The following is a 13,174-nucleotide window of genomic DNA, read 5'->3' on the forward strand; positions in this document are numbered from 1 at the left end:
GTTCCGGCTGGGGAGAGGTACCCGTCAAGGATGACCCCTGTCGCCATTGCTATTTGCGATCGTGCTGGAACCACTGGCGACCCGAATACGCTCCACCCCGCTGCTGAAGGGAATCACCTGGTCGGAAGGATGGGAAGATCGCTTGTCGCTGTACGCAGATGACATGCTGGTGTACTTGATGGACCCGGAAAGGAGTATACCTGCTTTACTGACGCTATGTGACGAACAGGGGAAAATATCAGGGTATACTTTGAACTGGAGCAAATCTGAACTGTATGTGCTGCACGGTCAGAATCCCTCTCTGGATGCCAACTGCCCTCTTAAACTAGCGGGATCCGCTTTTCGATACCTGGGGATACACGTCACGAGAAATCCAGCGGAATTCTTTCAGAAAAACCTGCTACCGCTGCTTGACCGCCTGAAACAGGACGTCAAATTCTGGGCGGCGCTTCCGCTGACACTCTTGGGCAGAGCGGCACTCTATAACATGGTGTCCTTGCCCCGGTTCTTGTATGTACTGGAAAATACACCGTACCCGGTGGACCCGAGATACTTTGGAAAAGTATCCGCCCTGATGGCAGGCCTCATGTGGAATAACCGACCAGCCCGGATAGCGCCGGCCAAATTGCAAAGGGGGTGGTATGACGGCGGGATTGCTCTACCGAACCTGGAACTTTACTATTGGGCCGCCCAGCTAAATGAATATGCTACTTACCAGTATGCATCTGTTCTTGGCGTGTAGGGCTGCTAACATTCATATCTATTGCATAGATCGCCGCCTAGTGTTGGGTCCGGATGATTGCACATTGTTGTCCTGGAAGAGTCTTCGAAGTATCACGAGATAGGTGGCTCCTCCCCTGGACTACAGTGCGCATGGGCATCGACTCCATCCCCAGATTGTTTTTTAGCCATTGTGGCAGAGATGGAGTGAAGTAGTGTAAAGGATGTCCATGCTAATGATTGAATGCAAGAGTATCTGCAGCCGCTACGGGCACCGGGGAGGAGGGTGGGCGATATGAATGTTAGCAGCCCTACATGCCAAGAACAGATGCATACTGGTAAGTAGCATATTCAGTTCGAGGCATGTGGGCTGCTAAATTCATATCTATTGCATAGAATACATAGCAGTCCCTCTATTAACGGCGGTTGCCCGTGCCAGCTGCAGAAGTGTGAAAGAGTGTCTTGAGAACAGCCTGTCCTACAGCTGCTTGCTGCTTGGAATGCACATCGACACAGTAATGTTTTGTAAATGTGTGCGGTGTAGACCACGTGGCTGCTCTACAAATGTCTTCTAAAGGAATGTTCCCTAGGAAAGCCATGGAGGCCCCCAACTTGCGTGTGGAGTGCGCCCTTGGGGGTATTGTTAAAGTACGTTTAGCTTTCTGATAACAGATCTGAATGCACTTAACAATCCATCTGGCTATTCCTGCTTTGGAAATAGGGTTGCCTTTGTGCTGGGCTGAGAAGGCAACAAAAAGTTGTCGTGTTTTCCTAAAGTGTTGTGTTCTGTCAATGTAGTACATCAACGTCCTTTTTACGTCTAATGTATGGAGCATTCTTTCCGCTACTGTTTGTGGGTTTTGAAAGAACGCGGGCAGGTCAATAGTTTGGTTCATATGAAACTGTGACACCACCTTAGGAAGGAATTTGGGGTTAGTGCGGAGCACTACCCTGTTTGAATGAATCTGCATGAATGGCTCTTGGATCGTGAGCGCTTGTAGCTCACTAACACGCCTGAGCGATGTAATAGCAATGAGAAAAGCCACTTTCCCTGTCAGGAATTGAATCTCGCATGAGTGGAGTGGCTCAAAAGGTGGGCCCATCAGCTGAGTGAGGACCACATTGAGGTTCCACACTGGAGCTGGTGGTGTTCTTGGAGGAATGACTCGTTTTAGTCCCTCCAGAAAAGCTTTAATGGCAGGCACCCTGAAAACAGAGAGATGCTGCCTGTTCTGGAGATAAGCCGCTATGGCGGATAAATATATCCGAATGGAAGCGTACGCTAGATTGCATTTGTAAAGATGTAACAAATAGCAGATGATGTTAGGAATGGATGCATCTAGCGGGTTGATGTTGTGGTCTGTACAGTAAATGACAAACCGCTTCCATTTTGCTGCATAGCAAGCTCTGGTGGTGGGCTTTCTTGCCTCCCGGATGATGTCCATGCATTCAGGAGGCAGGTTGAGGTAGCCAAACTCTAGGACCTCAGGAGCCAGATCGCCAGATTGAGCTGTTGCGGATCTGGATGCTGAATGTCGCCATGGTTCTGCGTCAAGAGGCTTGGGGAGAGATGCAGCCTTTGATGCGGTACCACGGAAAGTTCTAGAAACGTGGTGTACCATGGTTGGCGTGCCCACGTTGGAGCAACCAGGATGAGCGTCATCGAGTGTTGCTTTAGCTTTCTTGCCACCAGCGGAATGAGAGGCGCTGGGGGAAAAGCGTACGCAAATCTGCCTGACCAGTTCATCCATATCGCATTGCCCTGCGACTGTGGGTGAGGGAACCTGGCGGCAAAGTTTTGGCATTTTGCGTTTTCCCTTGTGGCAAACAGGTCGATCTCTGGATGACCCCACTGCTGGAAGTACGGGCGGAGTACTGATGGATGTATCTCCCACTCGTGCATTTGATGGCTGTACCTGCTGAGCAGATCTGCCATCTGATTGTCCTTGCCCGGGAGGTGTTCCGCCATGAGGAAGATGTTCCTCTGAATGGCCCACTTCCTCATGCTCGGAGCCAGATGAGACAGCTGTGGAGAGTGCGTACCTCCCTGTTTCTGGATGTAGTACATGGCTGTCATGTTGTCCGTCCGGATCAACACGACTTTGTTGCACAGATGTACTTGGAAGGATTTGAGCGCCATGAAGATCGCCAGCAACTCTAGGTAGTTGATGTGCATCCTCTGTTGCTGCGTCGACCACAGTCCCTGCACCGTGTAGTGGAGCACAGGAGCTCCCCATCCCTGGAGAGAGGCGTCCGTCGTCATGATGACTTGCGGCACAGGCTCTTGGAACGGTCGGCCCTTGCAAAGGTTGTGTGGAGTCCACCAATGCAGAGAGTTGTATGCCCGACCGGTCACCAACACTAGGTCTGTCAGTTGTCCTTGAGCCTGTGTCCACTGATTCGCCAAGCATTCTTGGAGCGGACGCATATGCAACCTTGCGTGCGGGACTATGGAGATGCAGGAGGCCATCATGCCTATCAACTGCATGAACACTCTCGCTGGTAGTGAGTGTTGCGGTCTGAACCGTTGGATGAGCGACTGAATGTTGTCGATCCTCACCGAGTTTTGCTGCGCCATAGCAGTTAGGCTATTGATCGTCGCGCCCAGATATTGCCGCACATGGGCCGGCTGAAGGTGCGACTTGGGGTAGTTCAGCGAGAACCCCAGACTGTGAAGAAGGTGAATGGTGTGGGACATGTTTGCGGCGCACTGCTGTTCTGACTTTGCTTGAACAAGCCAGTCATCTAAGTAAGGGTAGACATGTATGTTCTGTCTCCTGAGGTGCGCCGCAACTGTCGCCAGACACTTTGTAAACACTCTGGGGGCAGTGGTCACTCCAAAGGGTAGGACTTTGAACTGATAATGCCTGTTTTGGATGGTGAACCTGAGGTATTTTCTGTGGGATGGGTGGAGTGGTGAAAATAAGCGTCCTTGAGATCTAAGGTTGCTAGGAAGTCCCCTTGGTTTAGCAGGGGAAGAATCTGCTGCAGCGTCAGCATGTGAAAATGTTCCGACAATATATACAGGTTGAGAGGGCGTAGATCCAGAATGGGTCTGAGGGATCCGTCCTTTTTTGGGATAAGGAAGTACAGGGAATAGACCCCTGTACCTTCCTCCTCCACTGGTACGAGCTCTATTGCACCTTTTTGCAGCATCACTACCACTTCCTGCTGCAATAAGTGCAAGTGCTCTGCCGACATAGGACGTTGTCTTGGGGGAATGTTGGGAGGAGTGGATGTTAACTCCAAACAATAACCGTACTGGATAAATTTTCTCACCCACCTGTCTGTGGTGATGGACGTCCAGACTGGCAGGAACTGCTGGAGTCTCCCCCCGACAGGTGTTGGATGGTCGGGGGGCAGTGACAGAGAGTCACTGTTTGTTGGTGGCAGAGGAACGGGAGTGGTTGTTACCTCTGCCTCTGCCCTTGGTACTATTTCCTCTGTAACCCCCTCTACCTTGCTTGGGGTACGAGGACTGTGCGCCACCTTTCGTGAATTGTGCCTGTTGTGCCAGGTGTCCTCTAGTAACACCGCGGGTACCTGAGCGACGAAAAGTGCTCCCCCGGAATTGCTGAGACTGAAGCGCCCCCATGGACTTCGCTGTCTCATTGTCTTTTTTTATTTTTTCGAGGGTGGTGTCAACTTCAGGCCAAACAGTCTGTCAGGGTTTACGGGCTGGTTGAGTATAGTTGTTTGAATGTCAGGTTTAAAACCTGAGATGCGAAGCCATGCTTGGCGCCGTAACATAACGCTAGTGTTAATACCCCTAGCCGCTGTATCTGCTACATCAAGCGCACACTTTATTGCAGCGTTTGAAATGAGCTTTCCCTCCTGTATGAGCATCTCGGCTGCCTCCTTAAACTCATCTGGTAGGTGTTGAAGGAGCTGCTCTAGTGTGTCGTAATGCGCCCTATCATATCGTGCCAACAGTGCCTGTGTGTTTGATATGCGCCAGATATTGGCAGCCTGCGCAGCCACCCTTTTGCCAGATGCCTCAAGCACTTTCGACTCCTTGTCTGGGGGAGGAGCTTCACCCGTTGTTTGGGAGTTCGCCCTTTTGCGGGCATTTGCGACCACCAACGAGTCCAGAGGCAACTGTCCCCGAATATATGCAGGGTCACCAGGAGCCGCTCTGTATTTCTTTTCAATACGTGGGTTCACCACTCTCGCCCTGGTAGGTTCCTTAAAGATTTCCGGGGCATGCTTAAGGACACCTTTTAGCATAGGAAGTGTTTTAACAGTCTTTTCTTATGCTGAGAAAGTGTCAAACAAAAAATCTACTTCCACCGTGTCTGCATGCATGTCCACATTATGATTTGCAGCTGCCCGCTCTATCAAGGCATTAAATGCCGCAGAATCCTCAGTTGGGGATGTACGTGCACCAAAAACCTGTGGGTCTTGTACCACCTGATGGCCGCCCTGGTCACCAGTGTCGTCATATGAGTCCTGTTGTACATCAGGGTCATTGTCAGCTGGGAAATTGTACTGGTCATCCTGGTAATCTTCCTCACCCCCTGACTGGGTGGGGGAAGGTGATGTGTTCCTTCTTGGTGGAGGCTGAAGAGGTAGAACAAGGGCAGGAATGTCCTGTTCCGTCCTTTGTTTCTTCAGTGGAATGACATAGGATTCCAATGGCTGGGAAGTGATCTCTCTTTTATAGAGCGTTAATTTCCCAGTGTCGGCATCGATGTAATGCTCAGAATGTTCCTCTGTAGCTTGACGTTGATCCAACCGGTCACCTAGCGCCGAAGGTTCTGACGGTTCAGTGGTCTTTGGCACCGATCTTGGTGCAAATGCCTTCGGTGCCACCTTGGGCGGCAGAGTGTAGAGAAGCTTGCTTGAAGGCTTCGCAGGTGCGTCAACCAGCTTCGGAGCCGACGGCGTATGAGTGGTGGACGTTAAAGTCTTCTCCCGAATACGTTTGAGGGAGTCAGTGACCTGCTTAGTGAAGGAAACTGAGGGTTTGGTAACTGATGCCCCATGTCCGTCACTATCGGAGGCCCTCGGTGTCGACGAGGTGTCCGTAGACGCATCTTCGGCTCCAATGGTCCGTGCCTCCCTTGCAGGCTTATGCGCTGATGGCGTTGCCTTCGATCCGGTGTCTTTGTGCCGATGCGTAGGGCCTCCGGACCTCGGGTCGTGTCCCTTTGTGGACTGTGCCTCGATCGGGCGTGTGCCTGGCGGCGCCGCAGTCGCGTCCGAAGGACTTTGAACAGTCTTAGTGGACTTTACCGGAGTAACCGCGCTCGACACGTGCGGGACGACCTTTTTTGAGGACGGGTCCTTGGCCACCTTTTGTGGCTTTGTCGGCTCGACAGCCTTCTTTGGTGTTGGCTCGACAGTCTTCTTTGACTTGTCAGTGCTGGAGGGCGCCGGAGTCGATGACGTAGCAGCCGACGGCAGTGTAGATGGTACGGCGGCCATTCTTGGTGTCGTCGAATCCGAAGGTTTCGTTTTCGTTTTCGATGGTACGTCGGCCATCTTGGATGTGGTCGAATCCGAAGGTTTCGGTTTCGGTACGCGCAATGGCGTCTCCGCTGTTGAGTCCGTGGCCGGGCCAGAAGGCGGGGCCGGGGATAGCGGTGCAGGGTCGTGGGTAAGGCCGAGTGGCGATCCCGTGACCTGAGCCTGAGTCATGTAACTTTCGGGGCATAGCTCTTCCTCCGAGCTATCTTCCGCGGCCCCATAAACTTCTTCGTCGTCCCCTACCTCCTCAACGTATTCCAGGTCCTGGCCCTCGACGGGTTCTCCGGGATCGGCCTCGACCTCCGTCGACGGTGGGGAAATCTGCAGATGATGGCTTGTGCCTTCTGCCTCGGGCTCGTCGAAGATGTCATCGGGTGCCGGAGCCTCTCGCTGGGCCTCGAGGCGCGCCGAAGCTTGAGCGTCTTCTTCGACCTGAACTTCGAACAGGCCATACAGCTGGCCTCGTCGTGTTCCGGCGAGAGGCATTTGTTACAGACTGGATGCACGTCGATGTGTGGGTACTTCGAGCCACACACGGGGCAGAACTTGAACGGACTCCGTTCCATCGTTGTTCCGTCGGGGTCTTGCTGCGACGACAGGGCCTTGTTGTCCGAAGAGTTATTGACTCCGCAGAAGTCCGACTCGAAGAGTCGGATGGAACACGAGCCCGGACGCGAACAATACCGACGGGGTAACGAAGGCCTTTTGGCCTTAAAGAAATAAGTTTATCGATTCCGACAAGGAGACGTCGAAATCACATCCGAACCCATTGGCGGAAAAAACAATCTGGGGATGGAGTCGATGCCCATGCGCACTGTAGTCCAGGGGAGGAGCCACCTATCTCGTGATACTTCGAAGACTCTTCCAGGACAACAATGTGCAATCATCCAGACCCAACACTAGGCGGCGATCTATGCAATAGATATGAATTTAGAAGCCCACATGCCTCGAACACCCATCAATCAATGGCTACATGTGCACCAGGAGGACCCAGCCTATAGGGCGGACAGGGAACAACTAGGCACCACTACTTTACTGGCGCCTTTGTACAATCAAGGGAAGATGCGCTCACTAATGGGGCCCACGAAACTTACTGTGTCGTTGTGGCACAGGGCACAGGCGAAACTGGGGTGGAAGGGGAAACTCACACGACTCACCCCCCTGTGGGACACAAAGGCCCTGGGTACCCTGCGGTGTAGCAAAGGGTTCACATCTTGGGACAACATAGGTCTGTCCACAGTGGGAGACCTGTGGGACAAAGATACGGTGATCCCCTTCGAACAGCTGCAACAACAATAAGAGCTTAGGCCCACAGAGCTATACAGATATATACAAGTGCGGCACGCCCTGCTGTCGGCCATCCCTAGCGGCATGAAAGTCCCCGGAGGCGTCGCCCATGGAAGACTTTATGCAGGAAAGAGCGACATCGCTTACATATCGCAAACTCTTAAATAATTGATAGATCCCACCCTAAAACTGAAAGCCAAATGGGAGGAAGATGTTGGAGACCTAGACGACTCTGAATGGAATGAGGCCCTAGCCTCACCTAAAGAGGTGGGAATATCAGCAAAATTCCAGCTCGTGCAATTAAAAATCCTGCATAGGGTGTACTATACGAGACAGATGCTTCACACAATACACAAGATACAACACCCGTATTGTTTGAGGGGATGCGGAGAAATAGGGACTCTGTTTCACACTATCTGGGACTGCGCACGCATTCAGGAATTCTGGAGGCAGGTCATGCGTACTGTATCACAAACACTAGAATTGTCCTTGGTTCCCGACCCACGACAATGCTTACTTAATGTATGGGGGGCCTAACGACCTCTCCAGACACGGACGGCAGTGGGCAGTGATAGGAATGTCAATAGCCAAACGTGACATAGCTCAGAAGTGGGGAGCGCCGACTATCCCGACGCTAACACAATGGTGCACAAATATGGACAAGATCATGGTAATAGAACGGACAGTATATACTGTTAGAGCCTGCCCCCGCAAATGGAACAAAATATGGACCCCATGGAATAAATTCAGGGGGGGACATATGTGAACCATTAGATGAGGAAGACCAGTTGACATCAGATGAAGAGGGGGAGGAAGACTAAAGTGGTGGAGAGGGGAGGAGGTGGTAGAGACTCTAGATTGTGCCTTGGTATAGATAGAGGGATGGGTGATGAAGAGGAGGTACCTCCGTACCAGTGAACACGGTGAGGGACTACTCTAATGTATACGACTGTAGGAGCAGCAAGCCAAATGGTAGGGTAGCTGAGTGCATACACTAGGCATACGGTACCCTAGACCGGACTAGGACTATCACAACCGTTACTTGTAATATCACTAACCGTGTGAAATGACTCCATGTTCATGTTGTTCATCGTTATTATGTATAAAACTAGACCTATTTGATTACTCTGATAATGACACATCTGCATAAGTGTACGGTATCGCCGCCGCACCTCCGGGTTGGCGGCTTCTGGTCTGTGTTAGGTATAAACATGAATACGTGAGATATGATGGCGGCCGGCCCCTGAGGTTGTAGGCCAATAGCTGTGTGAATGTGCAGAAACAAAATAAAGGTCTTTTAAAATAAAAAAAAAGCACTAAAATATATCAGAATATAACCGTATAAAAATACATATTCTTGTCAAGAAATCTAGATTATTCAATACTACATACTAAATATATTAAACGGGCACTTTGAGCATCTATTCCGTAGGGCAAGAATTTTGCTGGGCCAAAAACTACTACCATCCTGGTGTCTGCGCTCAAAATTCTAATGAGCCTACACAACAGAATGATCCACTTGGCCCTTAGGTTCTCATAGTGCAGACAGAAGCAAGTGGACTAGAGATTCAGGGATTCCTTTACAGGCTGGGCATATAACATCAGGGGGTGCATAACTACTCCACTTGCAACAAAACAATTTAGTGGGGAGAGTCTTTTATTGGAACTGAAGGAACAAATTCCATGCAAGTGGTGGGACAGTTTCATCAACCGTAGCCTCAAAGAGGGGGAAAAAGGTTTAAAAGCTACAAACTTTCGTGTAAGTGCGCCCATGGGGTTTGACACATTCTTCCCTATGATAAACTCTCAATAGATAACCGTAACTCTACTCTTCGAGATCAGACATTGCTTCTCTGGATTTGTCCAATATTCCTCCATCCCCAGGTTCCTCAATTTCCTAAGGGAGTCGAACCATTGGGATTTCATTAACTCTGGGATTGTGTCATACATTCAAAGTTAATCATTTATGAAGGAAATCTCATTTTAAACAATTACCAACTCACCAGTAACTACAGGATTAAGAGCAAGAGTGGGGAATGAAGCAGAACTCTTTTCTGAGGTGTTTATTCGTCCATCAACAGCAGACCACGCAGCTGCAATACAAAGGAAATATTAAGTTTAGTTCATAACTTCAAGAAGATTAGCGTTTAACTTGTCACAAGCTAATAAAAATAGCAAGGTGGGCAGATCCCGTACTACCAAAAGGCATTTCAATGACTTACTAATACAGATTATGTGCTGTACAAGTGCTAATTATAGAAGTGTGTTTAAGATACTACTTAACAGCTCTTTAAAAAAATGAAGGCTGATGAAGGGGTAAACTATCCAATGCCTGCCTGAATCAGACTATCCACAAGTTGGATTTAAATAAACAATGTATTTTTTGCTCATTAGGTCAAGCCTGGGCAGCGCATGCACTTCTCTGCAAGGCATGCTGTATTCGGATATGCACTTGGAGCTCCTTCCAGTCTCCGCCCATATTATTCATTGGCTTGTGATATTATAAATGTTCGCTTCCAATTTGTTAATAGGCTCATTAATACCTCCCGATTACCACCCTGTCTTCTATTGTTACATCCCATGAGGACTGGCCCTTTTCCTAGAGTGCTAACTCGGGAACTTTCATTAGCAGTTCCGAGAACTATTTATTAATATACACCACACTCACGGGAAGCCAGCTTCAGAAATGGCGGCTGCTTACCAACACACTCTGCACTTGTATTTCTCCGAAAAGCACCTTCGGCAATGGTGGCTGCTTGTACTTCTCCGACATGCTGTTTATTTATTTTTAATGAATAGATTCGGGCAGGAAATAATAACCGCCCATTGCATTCATCTGAGATCACGGTTTATTTATTAACCAAAGATTCCTTGAAAACGTCGCATAGGTGAACTGCTTCATTCATCCGAAGGATTACTTAAAGCCATTTATGAACAACATGCACACTAGCAGGAGGCAAAGTACTGTTGGCCTGGCTGGAAAAGCGAGACTAGGCTCAGAGTTGGGTGCCCCTCCTAGAGGGAGAAGAGTTGAGAGAGACACAGGAGATCGCAGAGGCATTTGCCTCCTATTGCACAAGTTACTTGTGTAATGATATATCTGTAAGAGACATTAGTTAGTGATAGATTCCTTACCTTAGAACATCCCCAGGAATCAGACTGAATCTGGAAAGTTTTTCGTCAGCTGTACCCCTGCACATCAGAAGGTGGCGTTGTGCGGCTCCACGTCCGACACTGGCATCGTAGGCGCCAAGATGACATCACGGAGACTACTTAGGCACCACCCATGCACCCTTACGTCAGTTCTGTACACGACTTTTCGTTCCAGGAACGCAGAGCACGCAAGAAACTGATCACTGGTGCCATGAAACTAGGGCCCTGAAAGGGATGACCTTAACCCTAGCAATCAGTTCGCAGATCGGGCAGGATGGTTGAGGCGGTAAAGATCTATCACTAACTAATGTCTCTTACAGATATATTGTTACACAAGTAACTTGTGCATCTGAAAGAGACACGTTAGTGATAGATTCCTCACCTTAGAATAGATACCCCAACAATTCCAACCCCGGTGGTGGGTCTGCGAACAAAGATCACACCAGAAAATCACGGAGAACAGAACAGCCAAAGAAGCCTTCTCTCCGGACTTAACTGGCAAGGCAATAATGCTTGGTAAACGTGTGCAGCGAGGCCCACGTAGCTGCCTGACAGATGTCCTGCAAGGTCACGCCGCGTCCCAAGGCGTCAGTGACAGCCGTTGCCCTAGTAGAATGGGCACGCAGCCCCACAGGAGGCTCCTTCTTACCCAACGAGTTACAGGCTTTGATGCACAGAACGACCCACCGAGAGATGGTCCGTTTGTGCGTGGACCAATCTATCTTGGCGCCCACGTAGCCAACAAAAAGTTGGTCATCCACCCGGAGCTGTTGTGTGTGCTTCAGATAGAACGACAGCGCACATTTTGGGTCCAGAAGGTGGAGCCTCTCTTCCTCTTTTGAAGGATGTGGAGGCGGAAAGAAGGTAGGCAAAGTGATGGTCTGCCCAATGTGGAAGGGCGTGACAACCTTTGGCAAGAAAGAAGGACGAGTCCTTAAAACAACCTTGTCCGGATGAACAGAGAAAAAGGTTTAGAAGAAAGCACCTGCAGCTCACTCACTCACTCACCTGGCAGCGGTGATAGCCACCAGGAATGCAGTCTTTAGAGTAAGAAGACATAAGGGACAGTTATGAAGTGGCTCAAAGGGAGCGCACATCAGAAAGGTCAAGACAAGATTTAAGTCCGATTGTGGCATTATGAAAGGCACAGGAGGAAACGTGTGTGTAATGTCTTTCAGGAAGCGATTAACAACCGGGGACATAAAAAGAGAAGGCTGATCTTTAAGCCGTAGAAAGGCAGAAATGGCAGAGACATAACCCTTGAGAGTGCCCAGAGCAGAGCCCTGCTGGGTCAAAGAGAGAAGGAACAGAAGAACCTCATAAAGAGGGGCTGAGAGGGGATCCACAGCCTTTGCTGTGCACCATGCCATAAACTTGTTCCACCTGCAGGCATATACCGTTTTTGTGGAGAGACACCTGGTTGTCAGAATGACATCACAGACTTCGGGAGGAAGATCGAAAGCTGTCAACTGTCTTCACTCAATCTCCACGCATGGAGGTGGAGGCTGGGCAGGTTCGGTGGAGGACTGTCCCCTGCTACTGCAACAGAAGATACTCCTGAAGAGGCAGTTGGATCGGGGGATCGATCGCCATGTTGAGTAGCTCGGTAGGCCAGTACCTTCGTGCCCAGTCCTGAGCCACCAGAATGACTTTGGCCCGGTCGCGCTAAATCTTCTTCAATACTCTAGGCAGAAGTGGTATAGGCGGAAAGGCGTACAACAGACCGCAACTCCACTCGCGACGAAAAGCATCACCGAGCGAGTGCCACCTTGGAAATTCCAACGAGCAGAACTGATGACATTGTGTGTTCTCTTCGGTGGTGAATAGATCTAACCAAGGCTCTCCCCACTGCTGAAAGCGACCTTGCGCCACGTCCAAGTTCAGACACCATTTTTGATCCATCAAGCACCGGCGGATGAGCTCGTCCACCCAGGCGTTCACAGAACCGGCCAGGTGTTGAACCACCAAGGTAATGCCTTGACGTTCCAGCCAGTTCCAGAGGCACAGAGCCTCCTGACATAGGGTCCAGGACCCTACCCCACCCTGTTTGTTGCAAGACCACATGGCTGTGGTGTTGTCCGTGAACACCTGCACCACACTTCCCCAGACAGAGGGAAGGAATGCTTTCAGTGCAAGATGGATCACCCGAAGCTCCAAAAGGTTGATATGGAGCCTGGACTCAGCCAGAGACCAGAGGCCTCTGATCTCCACCTCTCCCAAGTGGCCTACCCATCCGAGGATGGACGCATCTGTCACCACTGCGTGCTCCGGTTGGGGAAGGGAGAGGGATCTGCCATTGACCCAACCATGATCCGTGAGCCACCACTGCAATTGTCGTGCAGTGCCCTTTAGAGATCTGGACGTGATCGGACAGGTTGCCCTGATGCTGTTCCCACTGGAACTTCAGGTCCCACTGCAGAGCCCACAGGTGCCATCTGGCATACTGCACTAGCAGGATGCAATAGGCCATTAGGCCCAGGAGCCGGAGTGCCATTCTGACTGAAACACGGAATAGAGGCCGAAAGATCGGAATCATAGCCTGAAT

General features: G+C 50.3%; 1 protein-coding gene across 2 annotated transcripts in view; it reads right to left on the reverse strand.

Moving 5' to 3' along the window:
• The window catches only part of MTDH (metadherin), a 448,308-nt gene that overhangs the window by 239,723 nt on the left and 195,411 nt on the right, over positions 1–13,174 (reverse strand). For both annotated transcript variants that reach the window (XM_078686988.1, XM_078686989.1), the window contains exon 6: positions 9,480–9,569. In XM_078686988.1, the coding sequence (XP_078543114.1) occupies positions 9,480–9,569 (90 nt within the window). The remainder of the gene's footprint in view (positions 1–9,479; positions 9,570–13,174) is intronic.

This window comes from Lissotriton helveticus, chromosome 4_1 (assembly GCF_964261635.1).
Source record: "Lissotriton helveticus chromosome 4_1, aLisHel1.1, whole genome shotgun sequence".
Classification (NCBI taxonomy): Eukaryota; Metazoa; Chordata; class Amphibia; order Caudata; family Salamandridae; genus Lissotriton; species Lissotriton helveticus.